General features: G+C 44.1%; 1 protein-coding gene across 22 annotated transcripts in view; it reads left to right on the plus strand.

Annotated features, from left to right (window-relative positions):
- The window catches only part of PHACTR1 (phosphatase and actin regulator 1), a 283,166-nt gene that overhangs the window by 132,507 nt on the left and 137,288 nt on the right, over positions 1–13,371 (plus strand). The window contains exon 1 of one of the 22 annotated variants that reach the window (XM_072329557.1): positions 10,004–10,488. The exons of 18 other annotated variants lie outside the window; for them this stretch is intronic. In XM_072329557.1, the coding sequence (XP_072185658.1) occupies positions 10,242–10,488 (247 nt within the window). In that variant the 5' untranslated portion in view covers positions 10,004–10,241. Of the gene's footprint in view, positions 1–10,003; positions 11,116–13,371 lie in introns of those variants that run through there. 3 more of the 22 variants (XM_072329551.1, XM_072329558.1, XM_072329560.1) reach the window with 3 other exon arrangements.

Genomic DNA, 13,371 nt, shown 5'->3' on the forward strand with positions numbered 1-13,371 from the left:
GATATTCAGTACCCACCTGGACACCTACCTGTGCAACATGGTGTAGGGAACCTGCTTTGGCAGGGGGGTTGGACTCAGTGATCTCTGGAGGTCCCTTCCAACCCCTACAATTCTGTGATTCTGTGAACTACCTCAGCCAAGCAGCTAAAAACTATTACCCAAGCTGTTAAGCTTGGTTGCTTTGCTGGTATAGAATGCAGCAGTATGGCATGGCATAAGTTTCTTCATCTTCTTTTGTGTTTTTTTTATCAGTGTACATCTCCATGAGCTAGATTGCCATTGATTGTTAGCACAAAGGTTTACAAGTCAGAGGAAGATATTACTGATTAAATGTTTTTAATGTCATGGAATAACTTTGGTGGGATGGGATTTTTGGAGCTTAAAACAGGTGCATGCTCAGAACTTGTCCAGACCAGTCTTGGCAAGCCCCAAATTTCATCACTTCCCTGGGCGACTTGGTCACATGCTTGGAGATGAGTAACCAGTTATCTTACCTCTAAGCCATAACTTGTTGTGGAGAGGTGAAAATATCTTCTTATGCAGACAGGTGTGATTCTGTGCAAGCATCACGAGAGAATGCAAGCAGTGTTCTTTCCTGCATCTTCTCCCAGCATAGTCTCATTTAAATGCCATCCTTGAACAATAAAAATACTTTGTTTTTCATAGTGGTTCAAGGAACACCAATGTGTTTGGCTTCTTAATATAAACTTTATTGCTAAATTTCCAATCATAACCCAAAATCCATCTGTTATTGACATCATGATGCACCTAGAGCCTTACCAGAGTCTCAAAGACGGGCTGCTTTAAGCTCAGAGTATATTGCACTTAGAGAAAATTTGAAGGAGAAGGTCATTAGAACAGAAAGCTTGTTGAAGTGTTGACTCAGAGCACACTGAATACTGCAGTTTCTCAATTCTGCTGGGATTCCTTGGAGTTTCGGTAATACAAAGCAATAAAACAAAGTTCTGCAGTAGGCATTTCCACCATTTTTCTGCTTCTCCTCCACTGTGAGTGAAGTGTGCGTTGTACTGCAGACTTTCCACTTCAGGTTTCTGTCATGCATTCAGATCCTGTTGAAACTTGAAGTTAAAGCGAAATCTTTTTGTACCTTTTGTGCTACTCCCACCTTTGTCCTTTGTTTGCTTCAGCAGACAGGCATTGTGATCAGCACAGGATCATGGTGGTGGAGCAGTTGGATCCATAAAAACCTAAACAAACAAACAAACAAATACACACACAAAAAAAATTAGTAGTAAGTTCTTATAATTCACACACACGATGGCTAAGATTTCAAAGAGTAGTATAGCTAATACGTTAGGACAATACATCACTGAGAAAGCTGATTTAGATTTAAGCCGTGGTAGGGGTTAGCGTTTCCTTCTTTTCTACAAGATCCTGAAAAATTACTAAAATCCAATCTGAATCTTTAGGCTTTATAATTATCCGACAGGCAGATGTTAGAAAGCTCAGCAAATTTCACTTAATATGTTCCAGGATTTCATCAAGAACTGATTATACAGCGCTTTCTTCAGATCCTTCAGCACACTCCAGCTTCTTTTGTTGCTACTGAGGGCTTTGAGGAGGAAAGCAATATTTAATATGGCCTTTTGTCAGAAAGAAGTGTTGAAGGCACGTGTCTTGCCTGTTGGTTTGTAGAGACTACCCTGGTTGTGTTAAACTCTGGGGACAGTAAGAAATGATGGCATGGGACTGCTGCAAAGCCAAACTTGTCCCAAATATCGCTGTCTGTTGTGCTTCATCCCAGCCAACAGTGAAAGTACAAGGTAGATATATGTATGGAAACTGTATGCTGTTCCTGGAGATCTGTGTTGTGTTTTTGTTGTTTTTCTTCTCTAATTTGAGAAAAATGTGAGTGCTTATTGAAGTGAGGAGATTGACAGCGTGTGCCACTGTCAGGCCCAGTGGAAGCAGTTGCTTATGAAAGCTTCCACTTCCAGCCAGCGTGCCTTAATCTTCCTTTGCAGCCTCTCGGGTATTCCAGGTTCCTGCACTGTTCAGCTGTAATTACAAAGTGCTTTTTTGTGGTGGGGAAGCTTCTGAAGGTTGGGAGGGCCTGCCAGTTCAAAGGCAACCTGAAAGTGTAACATCTATTCACTTCTTGTCTAATCTTCTGTCTTTTCCTCCTCCTTCCCTTCATCTTTTTTTCTCTTCCTGCTGCTTCCACCACCCTCATGTTCCCTCTTGAATCTCTGCCTGGTTTTCTACTCATTTGAATTGCTCATCATTTGTAGTAATTTGCAAGCAGATCACTTGCTCCTTCAGCTTAGCCTCCTGTCTTCTGAGCTTGGTCAGGGTCTGATCCTACTGGAATTGCTCTCTGGCTTTCCCCACATTAACATCTTCCACAGCTTTTACAGCTTATGACTGTCTCAGGTTGCTTCAAACACGACTGCCCAGAAAACCAGAGGATCTGTCACGAGCAGCGGAACTGAGATGAAAGCTCATTAGTTCTACATGGCTGACCCAGTGGCCCATGCAAGACATAGGCTTGGAAAGTTTGAGCAAGAGTATGAAATGTTATTACAAGGGAGATCTTTGGGGCAAAGTCTGCAAAACTTACTCTTAATTTACCTCTTTTTTTTTCTTTTTCTTTTTTTTAAATGAAAGTATTCCCTAAATGAGTGTTCTGCATGCACAGTCACACTCCTGACCTTCAAGTAAATTGTTCTGAACTACGAGCAACAGACTTAATATGAGTCATTTATAGAGGCAAAAAATCCAGTCATCCCTATTATATTCTGATCGTAACTTTGTCTGCTTTAGACTGGTGATCTCAGTAGCCAGTAGAGAATTTCTGAGATAATAACTGTCCATTTAATTGCTTCGAAATAAGTCTTTTGGTCTGTCTAGCAATTTCAAGCCACATTCTTACTTGTTCTGGCTGTATTGCTTCACCAAAGATTTCTACAGTCTTATCCTTTGCCACAATTTGGACCTAGAAAGTGACAATAAGAATACAGATTATCAGCAGGGAATGGCAGTCTATGTGTATTCTTTGGGAAGCCACGATATCATCAGGAATTAATTTGATTAGTCATGTAGACAGAAGTGCAGGGGCAATTTGTGCTGAGAGCAATGCTTGTGCAAGCTGATTGACTTCATTACAATTGCCTGTGATGGAAAGTTCAGTTTGACCTATTTTCTTATATTTTCCTTAAAGCCAGATGACTCAGACCTCTCTGAAGACCAAGCAGACAGCACTGTGTGTAGCTCAGTCCTGGAATGCCTGTGACAGGGAATGGAAAATCTTAGACCTCTGGGATTTTGTGATAATGATGTCTATCCAACGCACTGTAAAAAGGGATGGAGTTTCACGTTATGTGAAGTGTTATATCTAGAAAGACTGAGTTTTTCTCGCATGCCTGAAGTTGATCACCCAAGGCACTAGCAATTGCAAGTAGATATTCTTTTTTTTCCAAGTGTTTCCCCCATCTTGAAGCATGTACGGTTCTGGAGAAAGTAGTAAGAAAACCTGGTCATGTTCCGAAAGCTGGTGACTGTGACCTGCTTTACCGCACTGTCTTTGCGTGCTGGAGTCTCCAGTAAAGGCTGCTGCAAGTCGACAGTTTGTCAAACGCGGTTTGATCAGTTCCACAATTTCAATCTGCTCCACTGCACATAGAAAATGCAGGGCTTCTGCTGTATTTCCTATGTTACATTAAGCTAAACATTTGATTGCTTTGTTATGTAACAATTGTAATGTAAACCTCAGGAATCCTCCCATTGCCTTGTTTACTTCATTTTTTAGACGTAGTATTACTTGGAGCCAACAGAACACAAGCGCCTTATTCTTGTATCCATAATGAAAGGCATAAAACAAACCCATGATGTGAGAACCATCTTGCCTGTTTGTCACCCAGAGCAGGCCAGTCTTTGCCTGCCTTTATGCTAAAGGCTTGAACCCTCTCTCTCTGGACCCTCTCCTTGTCATTTCTGTGGCTGGGAGTATTTGTGACAGTGTCACATCCAGCTTTTCCCGTAGGGGCTTGCTAGGCACGCACACATACACAAATGTGGTCTCCCTTTTCCCCTTGCTGAGCTTTTGTTAGCATGCTGTGGGGGAATATAACCGTGTTAGGAGGGATAGATGCAGCCAGATCCTTCACTGTGGGTTTGGTTGTATAGTGGTGTTGTTCTTTTCATGTTTTTCTGTGCAAATATATATAAGATGGCTCTGGTTTTGGTGGGAGGAAGGAGAAGATGCAGAACTCTTTATTTACAAGAAAGGAAAAGGTATTTTGGGGGAGGGAGAAGTGAAAATCCACAACATGTATTGGTATTCTTCCAGTGTCAATCTACTGCATGTTCAAGTCTTCAGGTCAACAGTGCTGCTGTGTTTTGGCGTATGTTTTGATGTACAGCAATATAAGCTGCTGAACTGGCCAAGCAGAACTAGATGCAGATTTCTCTTTTGTTTCAGTCTCGTAATTGCACTGATGTTTTCAAAACTGCTTTTGTTGGCCTCGAGGTTGTAGCTATATCTAAATTGGGAGCACAGGAGTGACGTGCAGTGACTTTGCTAGAGAGAACTTCCCCTATAATTTCAACATAAAGATTCTCTTCTCTGATTACCATCTAATGAGAATGAGCGATTGCTTGCCCAGGTGTTTTACAGATAGACTCCACACTGGCTCACTGCTGATGTTTCCTCAGGCCTTTGTGAATTAATTACACATATGTGTCTGGGTTTTTGTATGTGTGCACTGTTCAGCATTCAAATGGCAGCTCAGCAACTTCCCGTCTGTCCTGCGGGGTATGATGGCATCTTCCTTTCTATCCTTAGAAGCCCTTCACCATCAGCAGTGCTTCACACTTGTGGCAAACAGGTGTTTGTAAGCTTATGTGTTTTATGTGTGTAACCTTTTCTGTTCATTTTTATCACACCATATGGCATCACATTGAAATAAAGCAGGGCTTCTCCTAAATATGGAGAGAACTCCATTATGGCAAAGTGTGTGTACAAGACATGGAGATTCCTGCAAAGTAGAGCAGAAATGAACCATGAGATACTTCAGCAGCACTGCTAAACACAGAAAGGCCAAGAAAGAGCACTTTCCTTCCTTTCTTCTCCCTTTAGTTTGTTTTTGTTTGTGCAGCGCTCATCACCTGGCTCTCTGGGGCTTGTGACTGTGAGTAGCATGGGATTGTTGCTTAAGAATGTGTTTATAGCTGCAGAACTAAAAAGGTCATATTCTATTTTGGCTTGCAGGAGTCTCAGGCTGATTCTCCCTCCTCCCTGCCCTCCTAGTTTTGCTGATGAGCCATGCAGTAAGCAGAAACACACAGAAATGCTGTCAGCCTTGCACCCTGGAGCTTCAACTTAGGCCAGATAATGCTGCACCAACTGTCTGGTGAACAGCCTGTCCAGTTTTTGTCACAAGCAGGAGGATTATCCACCTGACAACACTCCTTTGACAAATGTTAGCTGTCCTAAGGTGGATTTGAGGGATTTTTTGTCCATGAATAGATAGTAGAATACCCTCTGTTGGAAGGGACCCACCTGAATCATCAAGTCCAACCCTTGGCTCCACACAAAGCCCAAAATCTAAACCCAGTGTCAGAACTTGAGGCTCTGACCACTTGCCCTGGGCAGCCTGTTCCAGGGCCTGAACACCCTTTGGTGAAGAGCCTTTCCCTAACCCCCCAACTTGACCCTCCCCTGACTCAGCCCCATGCTGTTCCCTCAAGTCCTGACACACAGAACACAGCTCAGCGCTGCCCCTCTGCTCCCCTCATGAGGAGCTGCAGCCGCCATGAGGCCTCCCCTCAGCTCCTCTGCTCTGCGCTGAGCAAACTCGGAGCCCTTGGCTGCTCCCCACATGTCATGCTATCTACATGTTGATGCTGCCAAAGGGGGTACAGTGTTAGTGTCTGCCTGTTGCTATCAATTGATCAGACTGTACATATTTTCATCTTCTCTGCAAGCTGATAGGTTTTAATATGTGTAATATAACATAGATGTATGCATTAATCACCAGAGCAGCTGGTAATTAGTTAATTTATTTTTTATCTCTTTTTTTTTTTTTTAATTTTCACTGGATTCACACTACAGTGGGCAGAAGAAACAGGAAAGATGGAAATATTTAGTTAAAATTGCCAAGTACAGAGGCATCCCTGCAAAAACATCACTGTCTAAATAGACAGTAAATCAAGTGAATCATGATGTTTTGGTAAGAAAGGCTAAACTGCTTAGAAAAAGCAATCTTGCCCTGTTCGACTTGCATTTGTGTAGCATTGTGAACTTGCGAGCACCAGGACAGCGTGCTTAGCCACGGGCTCTTCAGTGTGACACTCCAAGGAAGATGTGGCTGAGAGGCTTCCACGTGATTTCTGATGTCCATTTATTTGTGCTGGAAGCAGAATGAAAGCTGTCCTGCCTGCAGATGAAAAAGCTTAGTGAAGGTTTGAGAGGAGTCTTTACTGGCACTGGGTGAGCAGTGACACTGCTTAAAGAGCTAAGTAACAAAAAATCTTCTGTTCTGAGGGGCAGAGACTTGCCTGCTCTTGGTTGACTGGTTCCAGCATCCTTTTTTGCTTCTCACAGATTATTTGAGGGCATGGCGGCCCAAGAAAGATTCAGCCATGGGATTTGAGGCAAGGGAGTCACGATAAGGAGAAACAACATAGAACCTCAAGGATTTTGATGCAGATATGAGTCCTTCTCCAAGTAGTTGTCTGTTTAAAGGTGATGCTTCTCTATGGACACTGAAAGTGGCACTTTTCTTAACGAGAAAGGCTCAGGTGGGAGGAACTGATTGTACACATGGTTTCCCAGGGCTATACAAGAAATGAATTTGGAGTGGGAATAAAACTCAAGTTTGTTGATTTACTGTCAGATAACCAACTGTCTGACTTCCTCTTCATTGATTTTGGTGTCCACTGTGCAATAAAATTATGCCAGCATTTGCAGCCACTTACTGAAGCAGTGGAAGAGTTATTAAGCTTTTTTTATTTTTTATTTTTTTTAATCTTATCTTTAAAAACAAGACAAAGCAAATCCTTTTCTGCAGGAATACTGTAGTATGTTCATTCTACATTATTTGTCCTGGAACTGATTAGCAGCAGCAGTTTTCACCATAATTACGCAGATCATAATTAAACATATTTTTGTTTCATGAGCTGTGTCAAATTCAGATTCTCTATAAGACAGCTCTTAGGAATGAAGGCAATTTGCATGTTGTAGCAAAGTGCATGTTACAAGAGATGTACTGGCAGATGGCTCCAGGACTTGTTTGCATTTAAAATACATCGCACCTGCAAGAAAACATGCACTGACCTTTCTCTGTGATAATTTTGGGTTCATACCCACGTGGAACCAGTGGATATGATTCCATGAGGGAGTTGTTTAATTCCCAAATGTCCCCAAACAGCTGGGCTTCTGCAGTCTTCTGGGATCTGCTTGGAAAAGCTCAGTCCATTCCTGTAATGCTTGGTTGTTCTCCCACTGTACCACAGACCTGTGAACCTGGACTAAATTGCTTAAGACTTTTAGAAATAGACACATAATCTCATTCAGTCTCTAAATGGAGATAGAGAAGGAGGCTGCTCCCATTCATCTCTAAAAGCTGTTTGGGGACAGGAGATAGTGATGGTGACGATGAAAAAAAAAAACAGAGGTTTTACATACCAAAACTGTTTACAGCTCTGAGGTGTATTTTACAGTTTTAGAATAAAAAGGAAGAGAAGGACTAAAACACTTGAAAGAAAATCCAAGGATTTTTGAAAATAAAGCATTAAGTTCAAAGTGAGTGAACCATTCACACTTAGCCTAATGGAAAGTGTTTTTGTTTCCTTCTGAAGAGCAGTATTTGAATAGTTTTTGTTCCTTCCCTGTCATATGCACACACTTTCGGAGCACCTTGCAGTGCGATTGCATAGGATTTGTCTGAGAAACAGAAATATTGATATGTCTGCTCTTTAGCAGAGGAGCTGAGATGTCAAGACAATCTGAGGAATCTGTCCAAGGTCACGGAAGGAGACTGCAAAAAACTGATGGTCTGACCCAGTTTTTCATGCCCCGAGTCCTACCCCTGTTCCCTAACCGCAAGGCCATTTGCCTCTGAAAACCAGCTTAGCTGGTATCCAGCTCTGCTGAACATATCACTGTAGTTTCCTTTCCTAAAGCAGGTGAGGCACAGCACCCCAGTACTGCCCAGAAGGCAGCATTTCCAAAATGCAGGGAAGCTGATGCTGGAATTTACATTCCCTTCCTAATGCATTTCTCTAGCACAGTAGTGCTGGATGCCCGTGACAAGCAGCACTGAACTTGAGGAAGTTCAGGAGGTGAATTCTGACTAGCCATGTCTTCTGCTTACCTAATTATTTTCTGAATCACGGGTGTTCTTGTAGGCAATAATTAAGTTAGAGGGAAATCCACTGCGAGTGACCAAACTGCTGTGTGACTGGTAGGGGATCAGATTGTTTCTCAGCTTTGTCTTTCCAAACATACAATTGAGCAAACACTGTCTCAGCATCAACCGTTCAAAGGGACAGCTTCTCAGAGCATTAACTTGCAGCTACATGAAATGCACATCTTAGGAATTCATCTGCTTGCTCCCCAGTAGTGCTGCATTGCTTGTTCTCCTCGCACTTATATATGAAACTGGTGAGAATTTTAGATGAGCAGCCATGCAAAATCATGTCCTTCAGGGCAACACTTAACCTGAGGCAAGTGACTCCATTCAACCTGAGCCTAACCATAGCACAATGTGCAGGATGCTTTGCATTGTGTAGTGAAAACTGCATGAAGCCCTTACAGCACCTTGTCTCATTTGAGAGAGCTGCTGAGAAGAGTGAAGGCTCGCAGTTCTTGCTGTGTGACATCTCAAGGCTTCAGCTCCCTGTAGTGCCAGGTGAGAAGTTGGACCCGCATCAGAATGACGCAGAACAAGTAGGTCAGTGGTTTCATTGCGTGCATCTTGTGTGTGTGTGTGTGTGTGCATTTAAGAAAATGGAAAAGCAGGCACTGAATCCTTAAGTTTCTGCTCCATCTTTTAGGCAGAATTCTTACTGCCTGCTTCTCATGCAGCTGAGGAGGATCAGAGCCATTGTAGCCTCTTGTTAGAGAAAATGTGGCAACAAGGTGTGAAAAGGGCAAAGAACTGTGGAATTAGTTGATTTCTTCTAGCATGGAAAAAAAAAAAAGGCTAAAAATAAGGAGAATGGTGTTGTTCTTTACCTTGTTTTGCCTGCCCCAATTGTACTCTCTGCTCTGTGCTTGCCAAACCGATAGCTTGCTGAAGATTTAAAGCAACAGCACTCATGTTACTGTAACAGCTAGCAGAATAGCTGAGGTTAACACCTCTTTGGGCTTTCTTCCCCAAAGCCTGAAGGAAGCAAGCACCCTCTCCCTTGCATCCCCCTCCCTGTGTGAGCTTCAGAATGTGCTTGGGCTGTTTGCTCTGCCATGGAAAGAGGGCGTGCTTTGGGGCATGTGGGCAGCAAGTGATCAGCAAGGCATCTGATTAGGGGTTGCAATTCCCTTCAGGCTGCAGGAGCCATGAAAGCACCCAGACATGAGTGCATGCACCCGGGGCTGTCTGGCTGTTCCTTGGGCAGCTGTGTCTTGGACTAGAAGCAAATAAAGGGGTGAGCATGGTGAGCTCTCTGAAGAAATCTAAACCCCGTGTGCTGCTCAGCCTCAGTGTGAGGGAGAGCAGTCCTGTGCAGATGTCCCTAGGCAGTGCCAGCTGCTGTCAATAGCTGTCACTGCAAGCCACACACAGGACAGGAGCAGGCAGAGGCACTCTTCTGGCTTTAAAAAAAGAAGCAAACAAGGAGAAAAGCAGGAGGGATTTGGAGGAGAGGAGCTGGCTGCAGCACCCAGGCCCGCCAGAGCCTTGTGGGGGGCTGGGGGGCACAGCCTTCTTCCAGTTGGCAGGCTGGCTCCTGGTGTATAAAATATTGATAACTGTGGAACGGGCTGCACTAGTGCCCATGCATCCTTCCTGGGGACCAGAGGTGGGGGGGGGGGAGGGGGGCTGCCTGAGCAGGAGGCAGGGAATGGGAGGAGGGGAGCGAAGGGAGGATGCTCACAGCGTGGGGGGAGCGGGGGGACACGGAGCATCCTCCAGCCCAGCCTGGCCGGATTGGTGGAGCAGCAGGGTCGTGGGGGGCAGCAGAGCTGGGGAGCGCTGCCGCCGCCCGCCTCCCCTCTCCCCTAGCCCTCCCCGTGATCCCTGTGGCGTGTGGCAGATGAACGCCAAGGCAAGAGCGAGCGGATGGCGGCTTGCACGCGCGCCAGGCAGCCTGGGATGCTGGCTTTTCTTTCTCCTGGCAGCGGGCAAGGCTCTGTTTCAGGCATGAACGGAGAGAAACCTAAAAAGAAAGCTTTCTATCTAGTGAGGATGAAGCCACTGAAGGAGCCCGCCACTAACAACAATGTCTCGTTCGTGCTACACTGTCACATAGGCAAGGAGATCAAACACATTTGCAGCAACTGCAGTCGCGGGGAGGAAGCCCGTGACGGTGAGTGCGGAGATGCTGTGGGTGTAGGAGCGAGCAGGAGCGTGTGTGCTGGCATGGGCTGCGCGTGTGTGCTTGTGTGCGCTCCGCTCACAGCCTGGGATCGTGGTGTGCCCTGCACAGAGCCCAGGGAAGCAGGAGAGCGAGCGCAGGAGGAACGCACTGGGCATCGATTCAGCGTGTCGATCAGAGGAGTGCCAATAGGGACAGGTCCCCTAATTTGCCACAGAAGCTTTGTGCTAGCAGTTAAGGAGCCAACTCTTCTTTTTTTTTCCCCCCCCAGTTGCTATAGAAATTGCTGTGTGTATTGATTCTGTTTTGTTACCATTCCATTGAATTTTAGATTGGGGTTTCTGCCTTGATACATCAACTTTTTCCTCATCGTGCTGCAGTAGAGTTTGCTTGACTCAACTCAGTGTTTGGAAGGACTGCTTTGCATGGAATCCGGCTAGCGTGATTTTCACCATGCTGTCAAACGCGTGGGGAAAATCGTATTTTTATTGGAGTTAATACGGTGTTCTTCATCAGACAACTGTTCTCATCCCTTCCCCCTCTCCTTTTGGGACTGAGCAAAATCTCCAGAGGGTATTCAGAGAGTGACGGTGTAATCGATCACAGGTGTTGCTAGAGGTACGTATGTGCTCTTTGTGGTTTTGTGAATGCAAATATTTGAAGTCAACGATGACAAATTATTTGGATTTTGCCAAAGTCAGCAACGAGGTGAAGCTGAGAACTAAAAGAAGGATAAAAGCATTCAGGCAAAAACCAGCCTTGCAGATGTTACCTACATTCCTGTTCGATGTTGTATTACTTTGTCTTGCTGTGTGGTTTTTCGTGTTACTTGGGATCGAAGGTGCTTGCTTTAGAGCTCCCTAACTGATGGAGTAGGCGGATCTTGTATTCTGAAGGTCAGGGAAAGGCTTTTTTGGTGAGAAATGTGCATATGAAATTATCATTTTCCGAGCTGAGGTTTCTGAGTAGTTGTTGGCACTTCATTTTTCAGTTTTTATCTCTGAAACTGATGATTTTATATTTTGTTTAACCAAATCTGGTACGATTTGCTTAGCGCAAAAGAAGGAAATGCTGTTTGGGATCTAATGGTCTGTTGTCAACTATAGGTTTATGGTTTAATGAAGTGACGGTGGTTTTGCTCATGTCTCTTCAGGATTAGCATTAAACCACAGCTAAAGTGGAACAAAATTGCTTTCAGTGTAAAGGGTGAAGACACCCTGGGAAGCCTGGAAACCCACAGTGGGTTAAGCACTCTTACTGCTTATGCCACCACAGCAAAGGGAAGAATCTGATGAATGCTATACAAAATGTTGAGTGTTTTCTTTCCTCTTACGTGCTGCTGGTGACAGCAAGCCCCACAGATGCTAAATGAAGAGCTATGCACAGCAGCAGTAGGTACTTCACACTGTTAGCATGGATTATTTATCCTTAAAAGCAAATGAAGCCATTTATTAAGAATATGCTCTCCTAGATTAATTGAATTGACCTGAAAATCGACTGCATCTATGTCTTTTTTTTTTCTCTTTTTCAACCCTGTAGTTTAAATCTTAGCACAGTAAGAAAGGAGCATTGCTTTCCTCCTTCTTAATAGAATACATATGTGCACGGATGCCTACAAACAGACCAGTAGGTATACATTTAAGAACTGTACTTCCTTTTTTTGTTTGACTGTTTAGCTTCAAAATGTTAGATAATCTGAGTGGAGAGCATGTCTCCATGGAAGGGGATAATCCAGCGACCCCAGAGAGACAAAGAATAGGGCATGGAGGCTTCCAGCCACCAGACTTCAGGAGCATCTCATCCACCAGTCTTCACCCCTTCATTCTATGGGGTAGGATTTCATTCACTGCCATGAACATGACTTTCATGGTCATCATTTTAAAATGATAGAATAACAATACAACCTCACTGCTTTCCTTCCCACCGGCATACACAGCTGTGACTTTCTTTTAGAAAGTAAGGAAACTGTAGTCTCAGGTATGCTGGCTCTACTCTGACCTAATCATTTTTCAGGCTGGGTATTTCCCTGGTTGGTACCAGTTCTCGACCTTAGAAGATTGGAGGGAAAGGATTATATGTGAACTGAAATTGTGATGTGATCGTAGTATCAGCAGGAAAGGTAAAGAGTATCAGGTAAAACCCTGTATGGAAAAGCCTGTAGGGATATCTAGGTGTCGATGAAGTTGTGCAGCCTGAAGATAAAAGAGGGGATAGCTTAGTTCTTCCTGTTAACAGAAATGCACATCCTTTTCCATCATTGCAAGCTTCACCCTGCTGTCCAAACCTTTACATAGTTTAGATAGGTTTCAGGCCCACAGCTATGTTAGTAGACCAGGTTGTAACTCCTACAACCTGAGCAATTATTCCAATTGTTGGTACTGCACACAAAGACCAGGATTCAGTCCTTATAGTACAGGCAAGCCAGTGGGGTACTATTGATTTAATGCTGAAATACCTTCCAAATCTAGTTGTGAATCCTGGATTCTAGTCATGATTTTACTCTGCTTCCTCAGCACTGACAAAGCTGGGGAAGGAAAATTCATACTGAAAAAGAGGAAATCATTCTAAGACCACTAACCTATCTAGCAAAAGGCACAAGATGAGAGCAGAATAGATAGCACTGCACCCAAAGGAAATGCTGGAGGCAGGTACTGAGTCCTGTGATATCTTCAAAGGGAGGTCATTTAATTTGGAGAGAAGTTGCGGAAGGAATGTGGACATGCAGATGGACTCTCTGAAGTAAGGATGAAGGGATGGTGTGGATACAGCATTTTGATGAGGTAAAAAATGAGAAGGGGAAAGCTCACAAGATGAGCCGGAGGTTACAGGCATGCAGATGGAAATGGGAAATGTTTTAGCCGTCATACTGAAAGT

Source organism: Excalfactoria chinensis, chromosome 2 (assembly GCF_039878825.1).
Source record: "Excalfactoria chinensis isolate bCotChi1 chromosome 2, bCotChi1.hap2, whole genome shotgun sequence".
Taxonomy (NCBI): domain Eukaryota; kingdom Metazoa; phylum Chordata; class Aves; order Galliformes; family Phasianidae; genus Excalfactoria; species Excalfactoria chinensis.